Source organism: Pagrus pagrus (assembly GCF_965226575.1).
Source record: "Pagrus pagrus genome assembly, chromosome: 9".
Lineage (NCBI taxonomy): Eukaryota > Metazoa > Chordata > Actinopteri > Spariformes > Sparidae > Pagrus > Pagrus pagrus.
The window spans coordinates 22,905,382-22,931,889 of record NC_140193.1 but is presented as its reverse complement, the minus strand read 5'-3'; the positions used below and the strand labels follow the sequence as shown (position 1 = coordinate 22,931,889).

Sequence of the window (26,508 nt, the reverse complement as noted above, 5' to 3'; positions counted from 1 at the left end):
TAGCAATAGCTATAAGCTTTTACAGGATTATATAATGTTGTATGAAACCCATCATGAGTCAAGCATCACAGTTGCTTGTACAAAAATCAATATCTATGTTTTTTAAGACCACACCAGTGTGTGTGTCCATGTCCACTCTTTTCTTTATAGTAATTGTAAAGTATACACACGTACACCTGACAGTCTGGCTGATCATTTTACATGCTACAAATCTTCTTTTTTGTAATATTTTTTTTGTTATTTTCTATATCGTCTGTCAGATTTTCTTTTTTTGTTGGGAAGCCTTTTCAGACATCCGGTGGCATTGATTCATTTTTGTACAATATTAATATGCATTTGCAGACTATAAAAACTTGCTTGAGATGTGAAGTAGGGGAGGATTGATTATCAGCCCTGACCGATATTGAGCATTCTTCTGACTGTCGGTATCGGTGATTTTTCTGCCAAATTGCAGATAAAATAACTACACTAATTCAGAAATGTGTTACTTTGGCTCTGATGCAGCATCCTCTCACTCAGTGTCCTGCCCACAACATTATCTGATTGGTAACATGTCAGAATTCAGAGCCTATAAACACTGAATCATCTGAATCTGCAAAGTAACTAGTAACTAAAATTATCAAAGAGTGGAGATGTAGTTGAGATGAAGTATTAAGTAGCAAAAAATGGAAATACGCAAGTAAAGTACCTGAAAGTTGTACTTAAGAACAGTATTTGAGTAAATACTGAGGTTTATTTCATCACTGGTTGTTCAAAATTTTGACACAAAGATTTTCATTTTCACTGCAAATGAATATCGGTCCCGGATATCGGTTTCCAATCTCCTTGATGTCTAATAACCGGTATCGAAAAAAACACATCAGTCGACCCCCGATGTGTAGTACATCACAATGACCATCAAGTCTGAATTAGTTGGTGCATTTACATTATCACTGTATAGTAAGGAAATTAAGGTGCAGACTGATTTGTTAAGTCTGCAATTTTTATCTCACAACCATGATGGTACTTTGTCAACTAGAATTATCGCCTCATGGTTGTATCCCTCCGTGAACCAGTCAAGTTGCTGTTTCTGAGCGATGGCCTAAAGTATGATCAGAACTTTTTTTTGCAGAATATTATGATGTCACAAGGAAGTTGACCTTTGACCTTCTGAATATAAAATGTCACCAGTTCATCATTTTACCCTATTAGACAATGTTTGTAAAACTTTTCATGATCATCATACAAACTGTTGAGCAATGGTCAAAAATGTGTTTTGTCAGGTCAAAATCCCTCAAGGTGTTCCTGCGGTATCGTATTAACACGAATGTGACGCCACAATCATGAATTTGTTTTCCATTTGGTTACAGTGTGATACATGGTCTAATGATAGTGTCATTATAAATATACACCTTTTACTTTAAGCCGACACTGAGCCATTAGGACAGTCTTACAGCACTCATAACCACAGTCTGCCTCCATTAAGACTAAAGAAAGCCACAGGATGTTCATAAGAGAGTCTGTGATCATGAGAAACTGAGAGTTTTGCCCTTTGAATGTACAGTTTTACGATCAGACATAATGCCTTCGGACGACTTTTGTAGGACATCAGAGTGTATTATCAAAGGTGTTCAGCAGATCTTATAAAGCATTATAAATACATTACATACATTACATTACATGTGCATTCATTGTCTTTATCTTGGATGTGGTTTGTTAGCTAAACTGCTCAAGTCCTTGTCTAGAGTTGGCATTAACCATTGACCTGCTCCAGATTAAAGTTTGAGTTTATACATTCTCCATAGTGACTCAGGTGGTTTTCAGTGCAACCTTAACAAAGTAAGCCCAGGGTACGGGATAAAAAGACTGTGATTACTGTCATTACTGTAGATCAACTAACACCATAATAATCGTAGCATATAAACAAACACTTATAGCCACTGACCTGTATGCGTCCTCCGGTGTGCTTTTAAATGGGAGCTTTTGGTGTACACCTTATTGCAGCCCTCGAAGTCACATCTATGGATTCTTCTCTTTTTGGAATCTGGTGACTCTGACCTTCGAGGGCGCCGTATGCTGTCAATACTGAACGGGGACATGGAACTGCAACAGGAGAATGAACATAACAGCATTATTAGACTGTGACGATGACTTTGTGCAACAATGTGAGGCACAGCGAAACTAAGCAGGTCTCCAGTATGCACTGCGTTCATACTGAACTAGTATTACTGCCTCGTGGCTGTATGTAAGTTGCAGTTTACATCCATGTCTGTCAAGACTCATATATATAATGATCATAAGGGTAGTTCATAAGTTAACACTATATGTACGTGTATGATTCCAGTGAATAATTTCCAGTGAGAAACACACTGTCTTCAATGAGAGACTATTTTTAAAGAGGAGTACGGAGGACTGATAGAGAGCTTCGTCACATGGTGCAACGACAATCACCTGAAGATCAACACCAGCACAACCAATGAGCTTGACGTGGACTACTGCTGTACAGTATGTCTGTAAGTTAATTGAGAGAAACAAAAAACAGTCGCATTAGCTGCAAATTGCAAAATGTGGACGCTTCAACCCGGCAGCACAGAGGATCTAATCACAGTTTCAAGGTGGGCACCCAGAGTTAATATCACCAATTCAGTATCCAACCAAATGTAAAATGAAGTCACAATCTCCCCTTCTGTTCCTGAATTGCTGCTTTGAATAAAGGCCAGAAGAGTATAACTTTGACCTTTTAGATATAAGATGCCATCGCTTCATCATTTTATTGTATTCAACATTTGTGGGAAACTAGCGTATGAATTCTTGAGTTATGCAGCTCTTTGAGGTCACAGTGACCTTGACCTTTGACCTTTGACAACCAAAATCTAATCACTTCATTAATGAATCCAAGTGGATGTTTGTGCCAAAGTTGCATAATTTCCCTCCAGGAATTCCTGAGATATCATGTTCATGAGAAAGGGACGGACAGACATGCTGAAAACATAACGCTTCCGGCCACGGCTGACACCGGCATGGACCCATAAATGTCAGGCAGTATTTATGTGTGAATATGCTGCTGATGGACACTATTCTCACACACTGCAATGCACAAAGGAAACCAAGGAGCAGCACACAGCTGCAAAAATGAGAGTAATCCTAGAAAAATATTTTATTGTCTCTTAGTGAAGCCCCCTTCAAAGACAGTAGTGGTCCATATTGGAATGCAGCCAGTGTTTTTGTGACCACTGTGTAGTGGTATAGAGTGGATCCATGTGTATGTTGTAGTTTTGTCGCATTAGTTTATTTTGGATCTGAGATTAAAGGTTCACTGTGTAGTTGTAGGAAAGAAATTTTAATCAGAAGACAGAAAACTTCATTAAGTGTTTTTTTTTATGACTAAACAAACCAAATAAACAAACTCTCTTCGCTTTCATGACTGAACAAACTGAATAAACAAACTGACCTTAAAAGGACAACACCACTTCATACTGTTTTACTTAATATTATATTTGGCGGACCCTGACGCCTTTCTAGCTTCAAACAGTGTTCTGGGGACCTTATTTTCCTCTGAGAACAGCTTGTTTATTCAGTTAAACTACATAGTGCCCCTTTAAGTGTTGTGCTGCATGTTAGTAACCTGTGTGAAGAGCTTTGAAAAGGTGAACTTAAGTCTGTATAGTTTCTGTTGGTTCTATAAAGATGAGTGTACGCTCCAGAAAATGACCCTGCAAGCTAGTGCAGAACAGTAGCTTTTCCAGCAGGTGGCAGTGTTACACTGCTGTCCTGTGATGCTGAGGGAGTAGATGAGGTAAGACGGCTGGTATTCTTATTGCTGCGATACTCTCATCAATCAAAGGTGGAGTTTTATTTTTTTCAAAGTAGTTCAATGAGGCTAATGACTCCTGCGTTATTCCTGTCATCAATACATTTTGTCATGACATTTCCTCTCCAATAACTACTCAATATCACAGCAGATTATATAATTTGTCACTTCTGAAAGTGAAGCCCTGTAGCTAAGTGTGTGCTTTTGTTTGCGAGGCTTGTGAGTGTGTCAGTGTGTGTGTGTGTGTGTGTGTGAGCACTTGCAGTGTAGTGTAGTATCATATCTGTGGAAAAATTAAATCAGCTCACGCATCGCTTCTCTGAATATGATGCTGTACACATACAGTACACACACACACACACACAAAGGACGGAACGAAAATAGGGCAGGGTTGTGGTAGACGGTCAGTAGTTCATGTCTCACCAGTGACTGTCGACTGTGAAACAGTGAGCACCTTTCACACAGCGATAAGCACATGACTGCTGTACATGCACACAACAAACGGGCAAGAAAGAGAAGGATACAGTGGAGACAGAAAACAAGAACATCTCTGTTTACTAGAGGGGAGGAGGAGTGAGATCTGTGGGATATATTTAACTGTCAGCAGTGGTGGAGCACAGTAGCTTTTCTTTCAGGTCTCAGAGTCTCTGCTGTGGATATTGAGAAGCAGGTAAAAGAGGGTGAAGGGGGGAGTAAAAGGAGGGGTGAAGAGGGAGAAAGGAGCAGCTTCTGTCGCGTTAGAGGGATCTGAAAGAGGAGCAGGGGCTGCCAGACGGGCCCTCCAGTGAACTGTCTCCGCCACACACAACCTACTTCCTGTCTCTCTGCGTTGCACCGAGGTACGATTTGTCAAATGCAGACTCAGATACACTAAAGCAATCAAGACGCACACATACGTACAGGCCACACAAATACACAGGAATCGAGAAACACACACAAATATACAGATCACCTGTTGCTCTTGGCTCGCTGCCAATCTGAAGCTGTACAGGAAATGAGCACACGGGTCAGATATGAAGTGAACTCCAGCTCCCCTCTCATTTCTCCAAAAAATATCTCAGTGCAACGTTATGTCAGAACTGAACATTTAGACAAAGAAGTGTATTTATAAATGCGAAGGAAAACAGTGAGTTTTAATTAGAAATTATTACAGGGCCATCTAATGATCCTCATAGGTCTGTGTGTGTGTGTGTGTGTGTGTGTGTGTGTGTGTGTGTGTGTGTGTGTGTGTGTGTGTGTGTGTGTGTGTGCGTGTGTGTGCGTGCGCGCGTGTCCAGGGCAGTGAAGAGGAGGGGCAGGATTAACAGTGGAAACACTCTGAGCTCAGACATCTAGCAGAAGAGGCGGATGTTTACATTCTGACTTCATCCATGAAGTGACTCTGTGATTATGATATAATTTAGGAATCTCTGAGTACAACAGCTCCTAAAACAAAGAACGAAGGACGACTCATTACTCATAATAAATTAACTCATTTCAAGTGCCACGACTGCTGCTCCGCTGCTGGTGATAATTTTGTCGTCGTCACTGCTCAGTTTCAAGAGCTCAGCGACGGCTTTCTAGGTTTAATCCATTTTGGGTACTCGGAGAAATTTCCCAATGGGACAAACGATACTGATTAGTGATCTCCAATCCTTACGGATACACAGATATACAACTTATACAACATTTTTTAATAACTACCGATAATAAATGGTTAATTTGTAGCTAATTAAACTTTAGTTAATCAAGGATTAAGGTGAATGTATTTGTTATTTTACAAACCAGGTTGCAAAACAAAATTTAGTTTAGGTTCCTTTATGCTTCAAAGGAGAATCAATACAAAACAAAACAATTTTCCGGAGTGGAAGGATGAGTTCAAGAGTCTCACAGCCTGAGGAAAGAAGCTGCTTTGTAGTCTGGTGGTACGGCAGCGGATACTTCTGTATCTTTAGCCAGATGGCAGCAGGGTGAACAGACTGTGGCTGGGGTGGGTGTTGGTTTTTAGTGTCCTTTAGGCTCTGTGCAGACATCTGACCTCTCCGATATCACTGGTGCTCTGTAGATGGGTACCAGTGATGTTCTGGTGGATTTAATCATCCACTGCAGAGCCTTCATAGAAAGCATCCTGACTGGAAACGGCCTTCTATGCCAGTTTGTGGTGTTTCCAGTCAGGATGCTTTCTATGACTCTATGACAAGAATTTGGCTCTGGATTTAAGCTTTCATAAGTTTTCATAGAAGGCCCTTTTCTCTGCTTTTAAACTTTTTAACTTTTTAAACCAGAATGGTGATGTGTGATGATCAAGAAGGTCCTCTTAGATGCTAATTCCTACTGATCTATAACTGTTCACCTGCTCCACCTCAGCTCCACTGATGTAGACAGGGTTGTGTGTCTTTGTCTCCTCTTTCTAAAATCAACAATCAGCTCCTTGGTTCTGCTGACATTGAACGGTAGATTGTTCTCTGTGCACCACTCTGCAAGATTGTTGATTTCCCCCCGGCATTAACTCTGACCGTTGTTTATAATAAGGTCGATGATGGTGGTGTCGTCCACATACTTCACTACAGAGTTCTCTGGATGTCTGGCTGTCAGTGCAGTCATGGGTGTACAGTGTGAACAGGAGGGGGCTGAGCACACAGCCCTGGGGAGCTCCAGTGATGAGCACTAACATGGAGGAGGTGTGACTGCCAATCCGTCTCTTTTGCAATGCAAGTCCAATATCCAATTGCAGAATTAACAAACAATAAAATGCTTAAGGTAAATGTCTTCTCATGAGTAATTAATAGTTGCATAACTTTTTCAATAAATAGGAAAGAATATTTCATACTTCTACTTCACTACATCTCAGAGGAAAATATTATATTTTTACTCAACTACATTTGTCTGACAGCTTTAGTTTCATTTTATTAAACTTTTTCATACACCTTTCGTCCAGTTAAGACCATGTATCCCCAAATGTGTTGATTTTAAATGTTTGTGATAAACTGGAGGATGAACATATTATGATTTTATAGAATATGATGAATTGCTGTAGATTAATCCCCAAACAGTATAAAAACCCAGTGAGCAAAAAGTGGTCTAGATCACGTCTTTTAGACGTCATTTATGGACATCCAAGACGTCTTAAAGACGTCCTCTGGGGAGCCAGAATGAACGTTTTTTATACGTATTTTCTGGATGTTGTATAGACGTTTATATGTCGTTTGTCGACTAATTCTGGCTGTCCGTGGACGTCCAGATCATAGCCAGTATGAACGTCTATTCTCAACTAATTCTGGATGTCAGTGGATGTCTAGATTATGGCCTGACTGGACGTCTTTTCTCAACGTCATTTATCAACTAATTCTGGCTGTCCACAGACGCTGCCTGCTCAGCGGGAAGTATTTACAATGAGCCCCACATCTACAGCGGTAAAATGCTGCATAGACAAATCCAAAAATATCAGATATAACAGTAAAACACTGACTTTAACTGTTGATACTTTAAGTATATTTTCCTGATTATTCTTATATACTTTTACTGAAGTACAGTTTTTAATTCAGGACTTTTGCTTATAGATGAGTATTTTCACAGTGTAGTACTTTTTAGGAAAGGATCTGAATACTTCTTCCACCACTGGTTCTCAGTTGGGGATCGGACAACATTTTTGTCGGCCATTTAAAGACATCACCTGCTCTGTGATGGACATTTTTCATTATTCTCTGACTGTGCTAGGGCAAAATGATTCATCAAAAAAAGATGACAGGGTTAGACAGCAATAAAAGTAATGAAGTAATGGTTAGCTGCAGCCATAAATGTAAGTATCAATTTCAGGATTCCATGTTGCTTTTGTCATATAAAAAATAAACTGTTAAATGTTTTAACTGCAGGTGAAGGATTTTCATGCTTCTCTGTGGGTTGAGAAGATTTCACCACCGCATCTGAAAGAAGCTACTAGCAGTTTTCGGCTGCTATTTATATCAGCGGGCCTACAGTATGTGTAAATCCATAGTAAAGGATCACTGTGCTCATACTGGGTTTACTCTTGGAGGTGCAGTTTGTAGGATTTAGAGGAATCTATTGACAGAAATAGAATATGTATCATACTTATGTTTTCATTAATGTATAATCATTTGAAGCTTGAGCCGCCGAGCTACAGAGGGAGTGGGTCCTCTTCCACAGAGTCCACCATGTTGCACCAACATGTTTCTACAGTAGCCCAGAATGGACAAACCAAACACTTGTCCTTTAAAGTTAAAAGTCGTCTTTTGTGTAATTAAAAGCTGAATCATTTTTGCAACTAATGAGACAAAAATGTGCCAAAAACCAGCAGAAAACAATAAACGTGAAGTTGTGTGTGGGGTGAATGTACTCACACAAACAATATAGCTTTATATCTTATGACACCACGTCTCTGTCTATATGTATCCTCGCTGTTTTATGAGAATCAATCTGTTGTGTTTTCTCATGTGAGCCCGGAGGCAACCTCACACTGCCTTGAACCCTGCGTCACCACGGCACCGCGGCTGTGTGAATGTGTCTGTTTGTGTCTCCCAGAGCAGCGGAGAGAAATAGGAAGTACAGCTGAGAACGATTTCAAACAGAGCTGACCTCTGTTTTGGTTCCTTTGTTTCCCCTTTTTCCCCCCTCTCTTCATCCGCTGTTCGACGTGAGCACCGCAGAGGCGACGAGAAACAGCGAGGGGGTAAGTGTATGCGTGTCACCTGTAATGGGGGTTTCCCACAATATCACACTATTTTTCTAACTTCTCATAGGAAACGAGGTCATAACAACAGCTACATAGTTCTCAAACAGGCCTGCAGTAATAGTGGATTTATCAAGAAAACAGGAAATGGATTGTGTGAGTGTGTGTGTGTGCTCTGGAAGACTGCCCACTGGGCATTCCTGTACCTGTCCGAGGATACTAGCCCTTGCCTCACCCCCCCAACTCCTTCCTCCACCTGCTCTGCTCCGTGGCCCCCAGGTCCTTGGGGAGCAGCCAGACTTCAGCAGAGACAACCTTTCCAACACAAGCCCCTAAACCCAACACACACACACACACACACACACACACACCTTCTCTCCCTCTCCAACTGTCTCCCTCTCTTTCACTCGTGCTCTCCCACAATAGCCTATCCACCCGTCCCCAGGGAAACGCATGAATATGGAGGAGGCTGCCCAAGAAGCACATGACACACGCAGACACACACACACACACACTCACCCTATCTCACTCTCTCCTTTCACTCATTTATTTATATATGGATACCTGGATTGAAAGCTGCAGGCACTCCCATCCTCCGCCCTTACACTTCTCCTCTCTGATGCTCTCTGGATGACTGCTTGTGTAAATGTGGCAACCAAATTACGTAAAGCAGTCCTTTCTGCACTCACACTGCACTCGTTTAAATGAAAAGAAAAAGAAAATTCGGCGACACAATGGGCTGATATATTTCAAAGAAGTGCTGTCGGCTTCTGTTGCAGTGCAGATGTCCACGGAGCGCATGTGTTGTGTCAATACAGAACGCACATTCTTCGTCTATGTGGCCAAGCCGGCGTGTAACTCAAGAAGACTACAGACTGCTTTGTTTTTCACAGACAAACATGCAAGTCTGTGTTCCTTTTGACAATGGCTGACCTCCTTCTGGAACCAGCTGTTGTGTCCACTGTGCAGAAACACGTGCATGCATACAGTACAAACACACATACAGCACACACCGGTGGATTAATACCTACGGACGTGCATGCATACTTTCCACACACACAGGAGCACAGTTTCTACACAGCACAGTCTGCACTTTGCACACAGAGAAGTGAGTGTGTGGGCAGGCTCTGGCAGGGCATTGCTAAGCCTGGCTGGTGATTTCTCTCCATAGTGAAAGCTTGGGCAGTGAAAGGTTGGGTCCTGCCAACCCCTGTTCTCCTCTGACCACCCGGTGCCCACGTGTGGCACTCAGGGGCACGCCTGTCCCTTTCAATAACCTGCACAGAAACCTGAGTCCTCCACTGAGTGTCTCTGTGAGTGTGTGTGTGTGTGTGTGAGAGAGAGAGTGTGTGTCTTCCCTGAAACACAGCACCCTGTACTTGCACCAGTGTACAAGCACAGCCAGAGAACTAGTTTCTACCACAATGTGTTCCACAGTGCCACCACAATAACTCATTTAGTTGTGTTACTGTAGATGTTCGCGCAGCCAGCAGTGCACAAGCAAACAATGCAATGACACAATGTCAGCCCTGTAAGCTGGACGCTTAACGCCAAAACACAGCCAGTTGGGGCTGGACGACCGTCAGCCTCTGCCTTGTTAGTGCTGCTACATCATTAGCAGGATTCTCACAGAGTCCTGGAATAGTTTCCCTACAGTTAGTCTAAATAAAAGTCCTATGGGCATTAACTTGAGTCTGGCCAGGCGGCTAGCTATGACTGTTCTGGTTTATAGGCGGCGGGGGGAGGAGGGCAGGGCAAAGCCAAATGTTCCTGATTTCCCGTCTCTGATCAGGATACTGTAAGCTGTCAGCCACTGGAGAGGGAAGTCTTTTCATTCAACACAGATGGACTGGCACCACAGGAGTTGTGATGTCTGTAGGCCGAATGGGGTATTAAAAGTACGTCTGAGCCATACGCAGTCAGGCATATAGATGCACACCCACGCTGATAGGTCCAAATGTGCAGGAGCAGTGAGGAAAGCACACAGAAATGCACAATACTAGGTTTTAGACAGGGTTTATATGTAAATGATGCTCTCATCCAGGGTGACTAACAATGAGCGGTGTCAGGGAAAACATTTTTTATACATCAGTACTCTGAACTCTGTAATTCCATGTCAAAGCTCAAATTTTGTGTGTGCATTGTGCTTTTTCAGTTTTATACAGCTTATACAAACTTTCTAACTAACTTTAATGTTGCATAATTTATATGATCCCTACTCAAATAGACATCCTTAAATTTGACATGTTCTTTATGTTTCAACCTCACCAGCTTGATAAACAATAGCTAATAGTGAAGAAAAAAAGACTACATTTTCAAAATAAAAGCCCCAAAGAGACATCTGCCACATATAAATATATTCAAAGACCGGGGTCAAAAACTCATACTGTCTCTTTAAGGCCCCTCCTCCCAAATACCCAGTCTGCTCTGATTGGTTAGCTCACACACGCCTGACCCAGCACCACTAACAACAACAGAGCAGCTACGCTAAATCAATTCTTAGATGGCCAAACTAGCCAATGTGTGACATGGTGACGTAGTGTGATGTCACAAAGTCACAGAATTAAAGGTGGGACTACTGATGAGGCGTTTCAGGTGCGGCGTATTCTGTGGGACAGAAGAGCTTGTGTTGGTCCAGACTTTGACCTTTTTAACCTTTTACATGCACAAGAACATAAAACACTGAAGGAAAGGAAAAAAATGAAAAAGTATGATCGGTCTCCTTTAAATTGTTGTTAAAAAAAGCCATTTAATTTGTATAACATTGATGAAAGTCTACCCATGATGCCTCATGCGATCATGTGAGCAAACTAAATCACTGTGTGGCACCTATCCATAACCATGAACCAGTCAGCTAACTACATACAATGCATACAAACATATCAGACAGTTAGCTGTATAAATGTAGAGACATTCTTCTGAGCCACAATGGATTGTTTTGTAACTTATCGAGCAAGAGACTCCAACGTGCCCTCCACCTCAGAAACCACTGGAAACATTTTTAGAATATTGTTCTCAAAAATAACCGTTACATTTATTCCACAGTGACATTTTACATTCCCTTCATGTCATTTTTTGTATTTATTTATTTTTTTAATTTGTTGGTGCACTTGAAATAAGGCCATAAAAAACCCACTGAATACAGGGTATTACTTGCCAGTGAAAATTGTCTTAAAACAAGTCCCATTTATGTCATTAAAGTGGTGATTTCTCTGTGATTCTGTCTTGTACTATGTATAATGAGGTATTATTGACTGATATAGCATAATACTTTGAGTTTTTGCAGTGTGAGTAAAGCATAAATAAAGCATTTTGTTTAATAAATGAGTAATAAGGGAAAGCTAGTTCCTGTGGCATGACGTTACTCAAGACAGATAAATGGATTTTTTTTAGACATGTTCGGGTCAGCAGAGGAGAAAAAGTCAGTATAGAGGGTCAACATTTCCCACACACACACACACAGATCATGATACTCACTCTTGTACGGCGCGGGCTATAGACAGCGCAGTGGAGCCGGTCTCATTAACACTGTCCAAGGTCACGTTTGGCAGGTCGTCGTCATCACTGTCACTTTTGATCTGCCGTGGCGACAGGCCGTTGGGGTCTGTGTGTGCTGTGAGGACGGGACACAGACACGGGAGTCAGTGGGAGCATTTGTGCGATTGTGATTGAGTGCGCGTGTGAATACTGAACATGTCTCACTTTAAAGTATGTGTGTATGCATGAGTGCGACTCTGCTGAGCACTCTGCCCTCCTTTCCCCTACATGTGCAACTGACAGAGAATCATATTCATGGTAATGACAAAACATAAAAGCCCTGAAGACAACACAAGAGTCGAAGTGGCTGCTGTGTTCTTTTCACAGAAGATCCGGATGATAAGCAAACTAGCTTCGCCCCGTCTTTGATTCTGTTCTCTTGCACAGTAACCAAGAATAAAAATGTCTAACATTAGACTGGCCAGCGTTCTATTAACCACGACCCTCTGAGGCAATGAGCACTGGGGTCTCTGTCTCTTGAGCGGCATGACAAAGTTACATCTATTCCCCAAGTTGTGACAACTTCTCCCCTGAACCACTCATTGGATATATTGCCAGGGCCTGCAGCCATTCTGTCATCTGTGTCTCCATGGACACAGACTGCGTACATCCTGGATAACTCAGGAGATGGTTGTACAAAAAATAAAGATAAAAACCTGCCAGAGACCGCTTGTCGAAGAAAAGTTGCTGGAAATCCAGTCGAATAAACATTGGTTAAGTTAAAATACATAAGAATGCACAACTTGGAAACTGCAGAGAGATACATGCACAACATAGTAAATAAAATAACTAATAACTGTTCTTGTTTCTGAAGACGTAATCACCGCAAACACCAAATATATTGTGATCCGTTATCCACTGAGTTCTGCAACATCCCCGGTTACTGTAAGCCTGCTGCTTTTACAGGCTATCAGGACTTCACCCTCTCTGCCCTCTCAGCTGAGACTGTGGCCATAATGGCCCATAATGAGGGTCTAGAGTTAGGAGCAGACATGGTGTTATTACTGGGGGGTGGGTGCTGAAATATAACTGTAAGTCTGTTGGAGCGTTTGCTTTTAAAGGCTTCTAACTGTGGACGAAGACTAAGACATGCAGAGTGGTCATCAGCTCTCCTACCCTATGGGAAACCTGTAATTACTTGGAAATGCATCGTGTTGGAAAGGGGTATTTTGAGCGAGGGACACAAAGGAGGAGTGGTGGAGAGGTGGGCAGAGCACCGGATTTCTTTCTTTCTCTCCTGTTGTTTCCAGTCAAGCCCTGTTTCCATGGCAACCTCCTGCTGGAGACAGGGAGACAGCAGTGAAGGGAAGGGTACCCGCCCTCTCTTAAAGAGGATGGCCAACCTGTGTGTGCATGAGGGTGAGTGGAAGTGTGTGTGTGCATGCAAGTGTTTTTGTATCTGTGTTGAAAGCTTCAGTATGACGGAGACTTGCATCACTGCACATGGTTGTTGGGTTTGTATCAAGTCAAACAAGGTAAATGTGGACTCTCTTGACCCTCACGCTGCACTTCATATGCGGGGAATGGGCTTAAGTTAGTGACTCACTAACTTGTAGCACTAATTTCTAGAGCGATTCCTCAAGTACCTCGATTACATAAAATCTTTGATGCAAATTCTTTGCACTGAAGCTTTAATCCATATAAATATACATGCTGCACTATGTTTCACATGGATTCCCATTACTCTCTGGCAATGCGATAATTTCATGGTGTGGTTTGCAAAATGGACCATGGGAGAGTAAATAGCGAGGGGCAAGGCCAGATAAAAAGACAGACTATGTCCAGACTTTTGGATCATTTCAAGCTCAAACAAAACCAAAATCTGTACAGTGAAGGCATGGGACAATATGAAAATAATTCTCCCAATAATCAACCCAATAATCATCAAAATATGATTAAAACTTAAACTTAAAACGGCACTAAAACATACTGGAATCACTTTATCATGCATTTTGTTAAGAAATGTACGTTTTTCACAGGTCTTCATGCATAAATAAAGAATAAATAAATGGTGGACACCTCATCTCCATGTCCTTCTTTAGTTTGGAATCCATTGTATCGACACGCATCAGATTTAGCTTTTTTGTGGGTGACACAATGGGCAAGCCAAACCTTCAGCCACAGTGACAGGCTTAGGATTTTGGAATGACTGGATGCGGGCTCCCCCTGATGACAATTTAAGATAAATCAGGAAATCAATAAACTGAATTAACTGTACATTATGGAGCTAGACTTCTTTTTATAGTATCACGAAAATGGTAATTCACCACGATCTACTTAGTGTTTTTATTATATTATAGTACAGTCCAATATACAAATGTAATGTATGGACATACATGGAGTTCTCATGTACATATAACAAATATGAAACCTATTAGAATTTGGAACAATTTCATATATTGGCATAATGTCCAGCCCATACAGTATAAATGTATATGTTTATGTATTTAAATTACATATTTTGGCCCATATGTTACATTTATGATTAATTATACATATAAAATATGTATTTGTATAAATGTGTAATATACAAACTATATATATTTGCATGACAGTGCAAGTTTTACATTACATTACATTTTACATATGTACACATTTGAAAAATTATAACATATATGAAAAACGCATGGCAACATTTGTATATGTACATATATTGAAATAACATCTGTGATGATTGTTTTCATATATGTCCATATACAAATTTTGCCTTGCGTTTATCATATATGTTATAATTTTTCATGTGTGTACATATGTAAAATGTAATATGGGTTTTGTACTATATGTTATAAACCTACAGTACATCTCCATATATCCACGGATGTATGTTTGTAATAATCAATATATTTCCTTATAGGTAACATATATGTCATATATTACATTTCCATATGGGGCTACAGTTTACGGTAACAACATAACAGAAGGTAACATCAGCGTTAACACTTTAAAGTTCTGTTGAATCAATACGAGTGCTGGTTAAAATGAAGGCTAGTTCATTGCGATGGCTAGTTAAGAAAGACAAAGTTATGCTTTATTCATGTCATTATTATAATAGTTGCCCACACACACGCACCTACTGCCCTCATAGTGATGCATAAAACACCCAAGAAAGCAAAATATTAGGTGGTGTCAGTTGCAGCTGGAGCCTAAAATGCACCAATCCAATACAGCTGGTATATTCAGTTTAGTTTGATACCATTCAACATAGTGAATGAATGTATATTATCAAACTTACAGTTACTGTTAGTTCATAAGGCAGGATGATGTACATGTATTTAATATTTTTGAAGGGTAGCCCTTATTCACTCTTTTGTATATTCACTTTTTCTATTAAAGCAAGATATTCTATGAGATCACCCGATTACTCAAGTCAATGTTGGAAGTATCAGGAGAATATTCTGTTACTTCAATAATCAATGTACTGTGGGAATTCTTCTATAAATCTATAACTCACAATAAGTGCAGTAACTAGCCAAACGTTCTGTTTGCTTACTGGTTGCTGTCTCATTAAAAGTGACTGTATGCACCGCACCCAACATTAAACACTCATTCACCCCATTTCCTTTGTGTTTGGTGCCTTCAGAACTGGGCAGAGCTGATGTTGGGCTGATGTGTATATGTGTACTTGCATGTGTTTGTGTAAGTGCCACCCATCTTCAGTATCCATCCACACCCTCTTATGCAAGTCTTGTTTTTCCTGTCCTTCCATCTTTCCTTTCCTTTCCTTTCCTCTCCTCTCCTCTCCTCTCCTCTCCTCTCCTCTCCTCTCCTCTCCTTGGGAGCAGACACACAGCTTTTAAAACGCCCATCTCTAAGGGGACCACCACACCCAGCCGACCAAGTGTCTGTCTGAGTACATGCTCTAATTACACATCTGTTTGTTTGCTTGCACGTACACAACATGCACGTGTGTCTGTCTATCCTGCAGGGAGTGACAAGAAGCAGCCTCTTTCACAACAGTCGCCCAGTGTACGACTCAGAGTTGGACAGAAACACCTACTGTAGGCTCCCTCCCAGTGGTTGGCAGTAAAACCACACCCAGAGAGAAAACCAATAACACAGTGTCGGCCAGGCCAGCGAGGTGTAATACACAAACGTTCTCAGATATTTGCTTCACGATAGAGAGAGATGTAACAACAGGTGTGGCCCGGGTTACCTGCACCAGAGGCTTTTTAAGAAATCCAAGCCTTTCAACTTGTGAACTCTATCCTCACTCTGAGGATGGAACATTATCGCCTGAGGGGCCGTCTCTGAGAGAACGTACACACACTGTCAGCTTCCACAGCGTTGTGTCTGCAAGTGCCTCGACTTCAGACGGTATCTGGGCAGACGAATCTACCATCATAAACAGCTTGTCATTGGGATGTATCAAGCCACATTACTGTACATAGGTGCTGCAGCTACTTCTTCATGGCCTGGTTTCAGTGTCGACCTGTCTTTGTTTTCTGACCATCAGACATGGACCATATTTTATTCCATTTATTTAAAGGGGTTCCCATGAAAGTCTATGGGTATTTAATTATTTAAAGGGGCTGTATGTGACAATTTGTAGTAATTTAGTTGTATTAATCACTTTTTTATTGGCCATATGTGAGCAGATCGTAACGTGATGTCAAAATTGAGACCTTCCCCGTCTCTCTTGGTTGTCTCAACAAGCCTGTGGACGATTTGTAGAAGTTGTTTAATGCTGCTGGACTGTGGATTTCTTTGTGAAGGATTTTCTGTGACAGTCCAATAGATGTGACTTTATGCACGTTCTAGAGTACTCTGCTAACAGAGAGCAATAGCAGCTAACGTTAGTTTAGAAATGGAGTCCGCTAACATAAACTAACGCCCGGCTTCTCGCACAACACAGAAGTTCCACAGAGTCCCTTTAAACGGGCTTTAAAGCACCCCTTATAAAGATGTTTTCAGCTGAAAAGTGAAATTAATCAACCCGATTGATTTAGGTGAATATTTTTCATGAGATAACTGATTTTTATCAGGTGGAGAAGCTGTCTGTCAAAGCTGAAAAAAGCCACATCAGACGGCTTATGTTTCCATGCTAAACTAATATAATCATGAGGGATTAGCACAATCATTGTGGTTGGGGTCATTTCTTTTGTAGTTCTATCAATGCTTAATTTATAGTTGCAGCACCTTTGAAATTGCAATGTTTCCAACTGGAAAAAAATAAGTTTAACAGAAATCCCAAAAGGCCTAAGTCAGCCATATGAACAGGAAGTAATTTCACAGAGTATGGTCTCACCTTTGACCTGGCTTTTGACCTCGTCCAGCAGAGGTAGCATGATGGCGTTGTTGAGGCTGGAGGGTGATCGAACGGCAGTGGTGTACATGAGGGGCAGTGACTGTACCACAACTGGGATGCGGTGAACATGGCTGGCCAGCTTCCCTGCTCCCTGCAGGCTCAGAGGGCTGGATGGAGGCGGCGGCACAGAGTGCAGGATGTGCAAATACGGCTGACCTCTCACCCCAGTTCCCGGGGCAACCAGAGGGCCTGGCGTGAGCACCGATGAGGCTGAGGTGATAACCGATGGAGAGGAGGAGGAGGAGGAGGATGACGATAAAGAAGACGGAGAGAAAGCAGATCTGAGAGGGGAGGATGATGAGGCGGTGGTGGATGAATAGGAGGGGCGGGGTTTGTTGATTGACAGGTCCACTGGCTCGGTCTGCGTGTGGAAGTGCAGGTCGTGAGCGAGCAGGTCTTCTGGAGGTTCGGCTTTAACTCTGCTGAGGAAGAAGGGGACGCCGTCCATCGCAGAATAAGGGCGCACTTTGGGTGACTGTGGGAGTAAAAGAAGAATTTATGTTAGAGCTTTAAAACCACTGATTCATTTCTGTCATTTATTTGCCTTAAATTGGCTCATACAGCTTTTTAAGAGTTACATTCATGCACTTTTCAAGCACTTGTCCTTCATTTACAGATTGATGTCCTTTCTGCAGGTTGTGAAGTAAGCCTTTCTTTCTGTGGCTCCTATCTGAAGCAATTTTTTTTTATACTTTTTGTAAGTATTTTGCTGAAGTTATACCAAAATGTAGTTGTTCTCTAGTAGCAGATGAGCATACAAGAGGATGTCCATGCATTCTGAGAGCCTCAGGATGCAGGATTTACACCAGACGTGGAGCGAGCGAAATGAAAGAAGCATCCTATTTTCATTTCTGCAGCCATGTCAGTCAGTCTAGCTACTCTAGGTTCACTCCACATCTGGTTTGAGATGTCAGGTAGTCTTACACAGCCAGACTTCTCTACAGTGCAGTGTCAGCATTGGAGAAAGGTCTGGTTGCACCTATTATCATTCTGGTATAGGGTAAAAAAAAACAACACCTACGGCTTGTTTATATTTCTTTAAACCAACGACAATCATCTTTGCTGGCGTTTAACACAGAACACAGCCATGATGCTTCTTCAAAATAGTGGCAGGGGAACGGGGAGGCAGGCCCTGGCATTAAAATAGCTAAATACCCACAAAAGAGACGGTAACAACCGATTGCTTGGTTAGGTTCTGTTAGCAACCAGGTCCAATAGACCATGAATCAGTTAAAAATGCACTAAACTGCCACACACACAGCAGGGAAGAAAGAAATAAGTGAAACAATCTGTCTACTATTGATCTATTTATGGACAGATTGACACATTAATGAATTCAGGACGAAGATAATTGTTTTTGTGCAGGCATTCAGCCTCAGGAACAACAATAGTGCGTGATAGAGATATGTCAGTAAGGTAATGCAGTGACATTTATTGAGAAAGGAGCAGTTAATTTCCTCATGTTCATTCAGGCGTCCACTCGTGAGGTCCCCTTGATTAGCATGATGTCACAGGCAGATGAATCGCGCAGGAGTAAAGATAGCGCCTCTCACGCTCGCCTCCTTCCACCGTACACTCTCTCCTTCCTTTCTCTCGGCGTGGGCTGCTCTCTCACTGTTTTCCTCCTCTGTTTTCCATCACTCCCACAGAATCGTAGCTCTCTTGGCTCCCCCTCGTATCTCTCCTAAATCTCCTTTGTGACGGTGGAAAAACATCATATGGGCTCAATTTCCTGACCATCTCCCTCGGTCTCTCAGCGATGGGCCTCCTAAGGCCAACGCTGGTGGCTCAGTGTGTCCCTCAACGCATCTTTCACTTAACACCAAGCAGACTGTAACACAACCGCCCCATCTGTCTACACAAGTTTCAGGGACCTGTTTACTTGGAAAAGATAATGAAGAACATGCACGGTTGAAAAAGGACACTCACCCTGCTACTAGCTATTTGTTTGTCCGGACTCCCATACTTTGGACCTTCTCTGATATCACAATTTCTGTTATAGCGTCAAATGAGCTGTGTTAGATGTGATGTAGCAGATCTAGACTGACTATGTTCAATGTGGGAGGGGTGCCGGAGTGTGTGGTGATCTGGTGTTGATCCTCACAGTGGAGCCTTTCAGAGGCTGAGTCACAGTTAGGGCCATCAGGGAGGGAGCACATCCAGGATTTTACTGATCGTACAGGAAAAGCTCATTAAAGTAAAAGGAAAAACTCCAATCGCAGCTGCAGCAGATACGAAAAATGTTCTGGATTTTGATCCTTGCTTTTGTTTTTGAGACTCACATTTCTTTCCCCTTATGTAATGCTGGCTGAGAGTGGGTCTGTGGTGAATTACGAATTTTTCTGAGTGGTGTGTGTGAGTGTGCGTGTGTTACTTTGTGTAGTAGCCTACTATTTTTACTCCAGACTTGTATACTCGTTGTCGGCCCACAGGAAATGTTACGACCCCATGAATCAAAAAGCGATTCTCCCTGCGTGACTCCTCCTCGGTTGGAAAACAAACCCTACCCCATGAAATATGCCCTCTGATGACCTCTGGACCTTGGTGGGGTTCAGCTCAGGGTCAGTGGTGTCAGGTCAAGGTTTACAGCACATTATGGTCTGATTCATCACGCCACCCAGCAAGCATTTTTAGTTAAACACATGTAATTATACTTTGGTGGAAAAAAACATTTAAATTAATTTGTTTTTCGGCTGTATACATATCAAGAGAATATAAACAGCCTTAGGTATCATAATTGATAAAAGCTTAACCATAGTCTTTGTGAAAAACTGCATGAGATGATTATTTTTGCTGTGCTGCCTCCTTTCCTTCTAGTAGTACAGCTCAGTCAGGCCCTCAAGGAACTGACCATTTATAGCAAATAGTTATAAAGTTATATTTGGAGTGGAAGTCTGTGTGCTTTGGGTGGAGGGGAGAGTTCTGCTGGGAGAGCTACCCCCCCTTAATGGAGACATAGATACATAATTATTAGATAGCAAAGTCAAAAGCTTCAACTAAACAGGAGGAGGATTGGTGGAGAAGGAAGCTGCAGTAGCAAATGGCATTGGCATGAGGGTCTTTGTAGTAAGAGGTGTCAGGTTGTAACGGCTATTCTGTACAACTGTAACAATATGATTGGATTTAAATAGTCCGCCGGTGGCCAAGAAGCTAATGAATGAGCCACTGAGAGCCAAAGTATGGTGAGGCAGTGAACGCCAATCAGCTGATGCAACCTCTATTTTATTGTTCTGCGGTGCTCAATGTTTGAGTTGCGATTGTTGGTTGTTTTGTTGACTCATAAAGCCATGAGTCATGTCCATGGGGTGATTGTTAAGTTATAACTCTGATGGGTGGAGATTCATATAAACACAATTATTGGACACTGACTTTGCAGATGAAGAGATAAAAGTCCAGTGTCTAGGATTTACTGGCAGCTAGCATCATAGTTGTAGATTGCGACCAGCTGAGTACTCATCACCTCACCCTCCCCTGAGGTGGCTGCCAAAAATGCAAAACAAACGAAAGGCCCTCTCTAGAGCCAGCGTTTGGTTTGTCCATTCTGGGCTACTGTAGAAACGTGGAAGTGCATTGTGGTGGACTCTGGAGACTCTGTGCATCCTGGAAAAGGGATCCCTCTTCTGTGGCTCTTACATCCCCTCTTAAAAGGGTTTTTTTCAATATGGCAGGTTTTCCCTCACTCGAATTATAAGGACTGAGGATTTTAAAGCGCACTGTAGCAATGTGATTGTGATTTCGGGCTATATAAATAAAATTGATTTTATTTGACTTGCTCTGTTTGTAGATAAGGCTCATTCATAGTAATGAAAATGCAAAAATTCTTCATTTAAGGTGGTTATACACTATGAAAATACAATTATTAACAACAATGAATATTAATCGTTATCAATTATCCAACATACTGGACCTTTAATTCCACTCACTGTTATCCTCACAATGTTCATAGGCTCAAAAATGCATTTCAGCAGATTTCCGTTCAGTTAGTCAGTCACCATTGACCCTCCTTGTTAGCAGTCAGTAAAACCTAAGTCCACCTATTTAGGATTTACAAGAAGTAATACAACATTTAATAAATGGTTGATACTATAGTTGTAGACAACTACAAAGACATTTTCTTTGGTATATTGTCATGCATTATCCTGCTGGCTTATGGCTGCCCACAGGAGGAGTTAAAGGTCTGGTGTGTAGCATTTTGTGGCATCTAGCAGTGATATTGCAGGTTGGAACCAACTGATCACTCCTCATCTCAGGCTGCAGAGAGGGCCTTTTGCTAAAAATATCAAAAGCCCTCTCTAGAGCGTTCGGTTTGTCCGTTCTGGGTTACTGAAGAGACATCGCGCTGCAACATAGTGGACTTTGTGGTAGAGGACACACTCCCTCTGTAGACTAAAAAGTTCATTCTGAGGTAATGAAAACACAAGGATTCTTAGTTTTAGGTGATTATACACTAATGAAAACATAATTAGGAACATTATATTCCATTTCATCCCCTAAATACTACACAGCTGACCTTTAACAAATACTTTTGCTGCTCATTACTACATTTTAGTGTGATATAAACCATCTCTGAAATGTTTATTTAGTGCTTTTAGATGCTAAGCAGAGGACTTGAAATAATATATTCTGATACAGAGGGAAATAAAGATCCTCTGGGCTATCCGAGTTTTGCATTTGATTTTCTTCCAGCCTGTATCTCGATCTATTGTTGCCGCTCCACAGTTTTACCTTGAAAACATTTCAAAAGAAATATCACTTAATTGATAATATGTATGTTTTTGATGTCAAATGTCCTCTGCTCTTCTCTTGCATCAACGTCTGCATCAAATGTAGCCTTTCTTGACAGACCCTCAGGCTATCATCCAGCTGCTGTTGCACATGGTCTCTCTGTAAACTTGCACGTTGTATAGGATGTGAGTGTCACAGACTGCCTGGAGCAATACTGCCTGAAGGCTTTGAAGTCATTAGACCCATTGAGGCTGATCTGAGTGTTTTGGAAATCTTGTCATACTCAGTAAGGGCTCTTAAAGTGTGTCTATTTGGCTGCTAAAGTTCTTCAGTATTGCCAGTTTTTTCCTGCCGCTGAAAGAAGACAGAATTAAAAGAGGAAGCTGCAGAAAAAATATATGTGCCAACCTCGAGTGTCATCTGAATGCCACTCACTTATATTGCATGGTTAACAAAATATGGTGTTACATCTTAAACTCTGCCTGAGTCAAGTTTCAAGCTGTTGTGGCAAATATACACACACCTGTTCATGCAATTGAATTCTTAAATAGAGCCCGAAGCCAATATTCACTAAATAAGCATACTGTATATTATATACAGTAAGTGTCACCATCATATACGAAGGTTGTCCACCAAAAACCAGTTGCAGATTGAATTGATATGAATCGATACAGTTTTATCAAATGTTGGTGTTTTTTGTTTCCTGCTTTAATAAAAGCAATATAAGTCAAACAGAAATGTCACATGTGGTATGTGATTATAATGAAGCTAACGGCGACAAAGGACAGACATTAGTCTTTTTTATTGACCATATGTGAGCAGATTGTAACGTGACGTTAAAAAATGAGGCCTTTCCCATCTCTCTCTGTTGTCTATACAAGCCTGTGGACGATTTGTTTCAGTTGTTAAATGCTGCTGGACTGTGGATTTTTTTGTGAAGGACTCCGTCGGGACTCTGTGCGCGTTCTAACAGAGAGCAACAGTAGCTAACACATTAGATTAGAAATGGAGTCCGCTAACGTAAACCAACGACCAGCTTTCAACATGGGGGCTCTGAAATTAGCAAACGGACCCAATAACATCAGTTTAACAGCAAATATATAATATTTGATTTGTAATGATCTGTAGCCTACTCCAGGTCTCTCTGACTTATGGCATGTCCTGTTGCGACAGGTTAAGGGTGTTCTTTTTGCTAAAACCAAACAAGCAAACGGTTAATGCATTAATCATGACACATAATGACACGCAATGTTTGGAAATAACAGTTAAGACTTTGGATACCATAGATGGAAAAATCAAAAACAGAGGTACAGCTGTTTGCTAATGTAAAATGCAACTGCCTTACAGTAGCCTAATGTTAGCTAATCAATCAAGTGAAGCAGTGGGGGCAGTGCAGTGTTTTTTTTGGAAGTCATTCAAACGTGCTTTTTTGAAAAAGTGACAGCCGACCAAGAATGTTGTTTCAGAGTGAACTGAACTGAGGATGGGGGATTGCCTTCACTGATGAAAAGAAAAGCATTTGTTGTTTCTGTATTTAGAAGTGTTAGGTTCAGTTTCATTGTAGCCTGTGGGCTTGTTGGAGGAGTGATCCTCATCATGACAGTTAGGAACTAGGTCAGTTACTGATAACGTGGTAGAATTGGTCAATCCTGTGTGAATAAAAAGGGGAACACTCGTGTGGAAAGGTCAAAACAGCAGAGTGTTTAGTGCTACACAGAAGTGAAGAGCAGAACGTTATTTGCATCTTGGGGTTAGACTCTGACACACATCTAAACCATCACAAATGGAAAACTTAAGCCACCCCCACTTTCGTTTTGACAGATACAAACACTTGCATGCGCTCAAACCTACACATACTCATGCACGTATAAAGATATGCTCGACCCGCCTGCCTGCCTCTGTCCACATGCCATTGTCTTTATTAGGGGATACTGGTTAGCGGGGCAGATTTTCCAGCCCCTTGCGGGCGAATTGTCTAACGAGGCAGACCATTTCCAGCAAGCCCTTGGCCCCCCGCCACCCAAATGAAGACCACATTTCTGCAGCAGCCTAAACTGTCTGTCTGTGTCTGCCGTCTAAAGGGAAGCACAGTCTGTTAGGGCAAGATTGGATCTTGGTGCACTTCAAAGCCGTGTGGGCTGCAGTGCTCACATCCTGTCTGTGACTGACATCACTACAGAATGACTTCAAACCCCAGGTTTTTGGGTAGCAGCACAGGAGCACAGCTCTCAAACCCTTGAGCCACAGCTGAGAGCAGGACACCCAGAAAGTAACCACCTGCTGCCACTTTGTCAGGTCCTTAGATGTGCTGCAGAGGCAGACACAATCCTTATCAATACAAAGCATCTACACAGCGAACAATTCTCTACAAGACCTGAGGTAACCTGATGGGTTATCAGCAGCTGGTATTTTCTCATCCATCAGCGACCAATGCTCTCGGGTTTGTCTCAACAGAAACTATTTCGCTCCTCTCCCACAAAAGTGCTCCTTGTGAAATATTAGGGGGCAAGATACTATTGATATGTTATGAATGGAAATCAATAATAACTGAACACTAATTCATCATGATTACAAATATTAAGTGGCCTGCACCCCCTGCGCACACAGCTGTGGCAGCAACACAAAGCCCTTGTAACCTAGCAACAGCTTCTCCATAACAAGACCACTGTATTTCTAGGTATGCTGGACCAGAGAGCACTGCTACTGTACAGTATGTGGGCCATGAAAAACCTGCACAAGGTTCAACTCCATTATTCCTGACATGCACAGTCTAATTGAATATTACACAAAAGTGAGAGTGAATGGTGCAATGTGGCCTTTTGATCAGAACACACTTATGTAAGACAAAAACATTTAGGAATCAGAGTTTTTTATTATTATTATTAATTATTTCCCAATCGCTAAAACATCTATGTGTCAAATCTCTAAACATTATTGCCACAACACTGGTACATTGTGGACCATATGATCGATGCAATTCATGTTGCTTTCACAAAATATTTAGTCAATTAACAAAATGCTTCTGAAATGCTTTCAGTTTCTTTACCTAAAAGCTTACCCAATACCAAAATGTTGGATTTTTCTTATTAACAAATGCTTGTGCATAGTGCTAGGCGATATGGCCTTAAAATACTATTGCAATATTTTTTTGGCTACAAGTGATATATCGATATAGCTCGATATTTTGACATAAAAATACCTCATAGATGCTAGGATTGAGCGACGGAATCAAATATCACGATATCTTTGGCCAAATACCCTGATATCAATATTGTAGGGATGATTATTGGTACTTTCACTAAATATTAATACAATAAAATGTATGATAAATAATCGTCAGTAATGTGGATGTATTGATTACGTGGGTAAAGCAAGTACAACAACAAGTAGAGCAGTTTGGTAAGTGGAGAAAATGACATCACTTTACTGTAATGTAGCCAGGAAAAACCTGAAAAATACAAAACTTGTGCCATAGTGTTATATAACAATATCCAAACTGTGAGATGATATATAGTCTCATATCATCATAACAGTATGATATCAATATATCTCCCAGCCCTATAACAGCATGTCAGAAATAAAAACCTGATGTCCAATAACGCTTCAACTTCTGCAACAGCAGCTCAAACGCTATATTAAGCTATATCGAATAGATATGAGTTTTAAAAAAGAGCGGAGTTGTGTGATATAGTAAATAGTTGTGTGAAATAGACCAATCACAGCTGATTCCAATTTCAATCAGTTCACACTGACATATACAGTACAGTTGGTCAGAAAAGGACTTTGCATTGCGGTGCTTTTTCCTCCTCTGTGTCTTTTTATAGTGTATTTGTGTATTTTATTTTTACACATTCAGAACCAAAGGCCACGCATATTGGATTTTATGTCCGTCACTGGCAGCAATTTCATGCTGCAAATAAAACTTTCACTACAGCACTTTTGTCACTTACGGTTTCTTTTTACTGCACATTCTATAAAGTAAATGACTCATTCACTATGACATAGTACAGTATGCGGCCAAACATGCACACATTCGACACTCAACCCAAAAATATAGTGTGGTTTACCGTAAAATGGAACTTAATTATAAAACACAATAGATTGCTGCTGTGCTATGATTGACTATATGATAGAAAAAAATCAGCTGATGTTTTTAAAGAATGATTTAATACTGAGTCAAGTATGCCATGTTTGATACATTAAGTGTATGTATGGAAATTTGAACTGTATTTTGAAATGTAGAGTTGGTATTCAATGTACAAAACGTGTTTTTCGAGCAGAAGATTAACATCAGAATTCCTGGAGTGACAATTAACTTCTTCTCTGAGATACATTTCTAGTGAGTGATGGAAACCGAGAGGAGTGCAGTGAGAGAGCAGAGGCATGCGTGTGATACAGTAGAGGAAGAGATGGAGCTGTGACAGTGGTGTTTGTGTGTATTTGTGTGCGAGACAGAGAGATTACTCATGTGTGTTAGTGAGAAAT

General features: G+C 41.3%; 1 protein-coding gene across 2 annotated transcripts in view; it reads right to left on the bottom strand.

Moving 5' to 3' along the window:
* klf12b (Kruppel like factor 12b) overlaps nucleotides 1-26,508 on the bottom strand; it is a 46,446-nt gene that overhangs the window by 4,240 nt on the left and 15,698 nt on the right. For both annotated transcript variants that reach the window (XM_084361752.1, XM_084361753.1), the window contains exons 3-5: nucleotides 17,239-17,773; nucleotides 11,934-12,069; nucleotides 1,925-2,082 (exon numbers count right to left, since the gene is read on the bottom strand). In XM_084361752.1, the coding sequence (XP_084217878.1) occupies nucleotides 1,925-2,082; nucleotides 11,934-12,069; nucleotides 17,239-17,773 (829 nt within the window). The remainder of the gene's footprint in view (nucleotides 1-1,924; nucleotides 2,083-11,933; nucleotides 12,070-17,238; nucleotides 17,774-26,508) is intronic.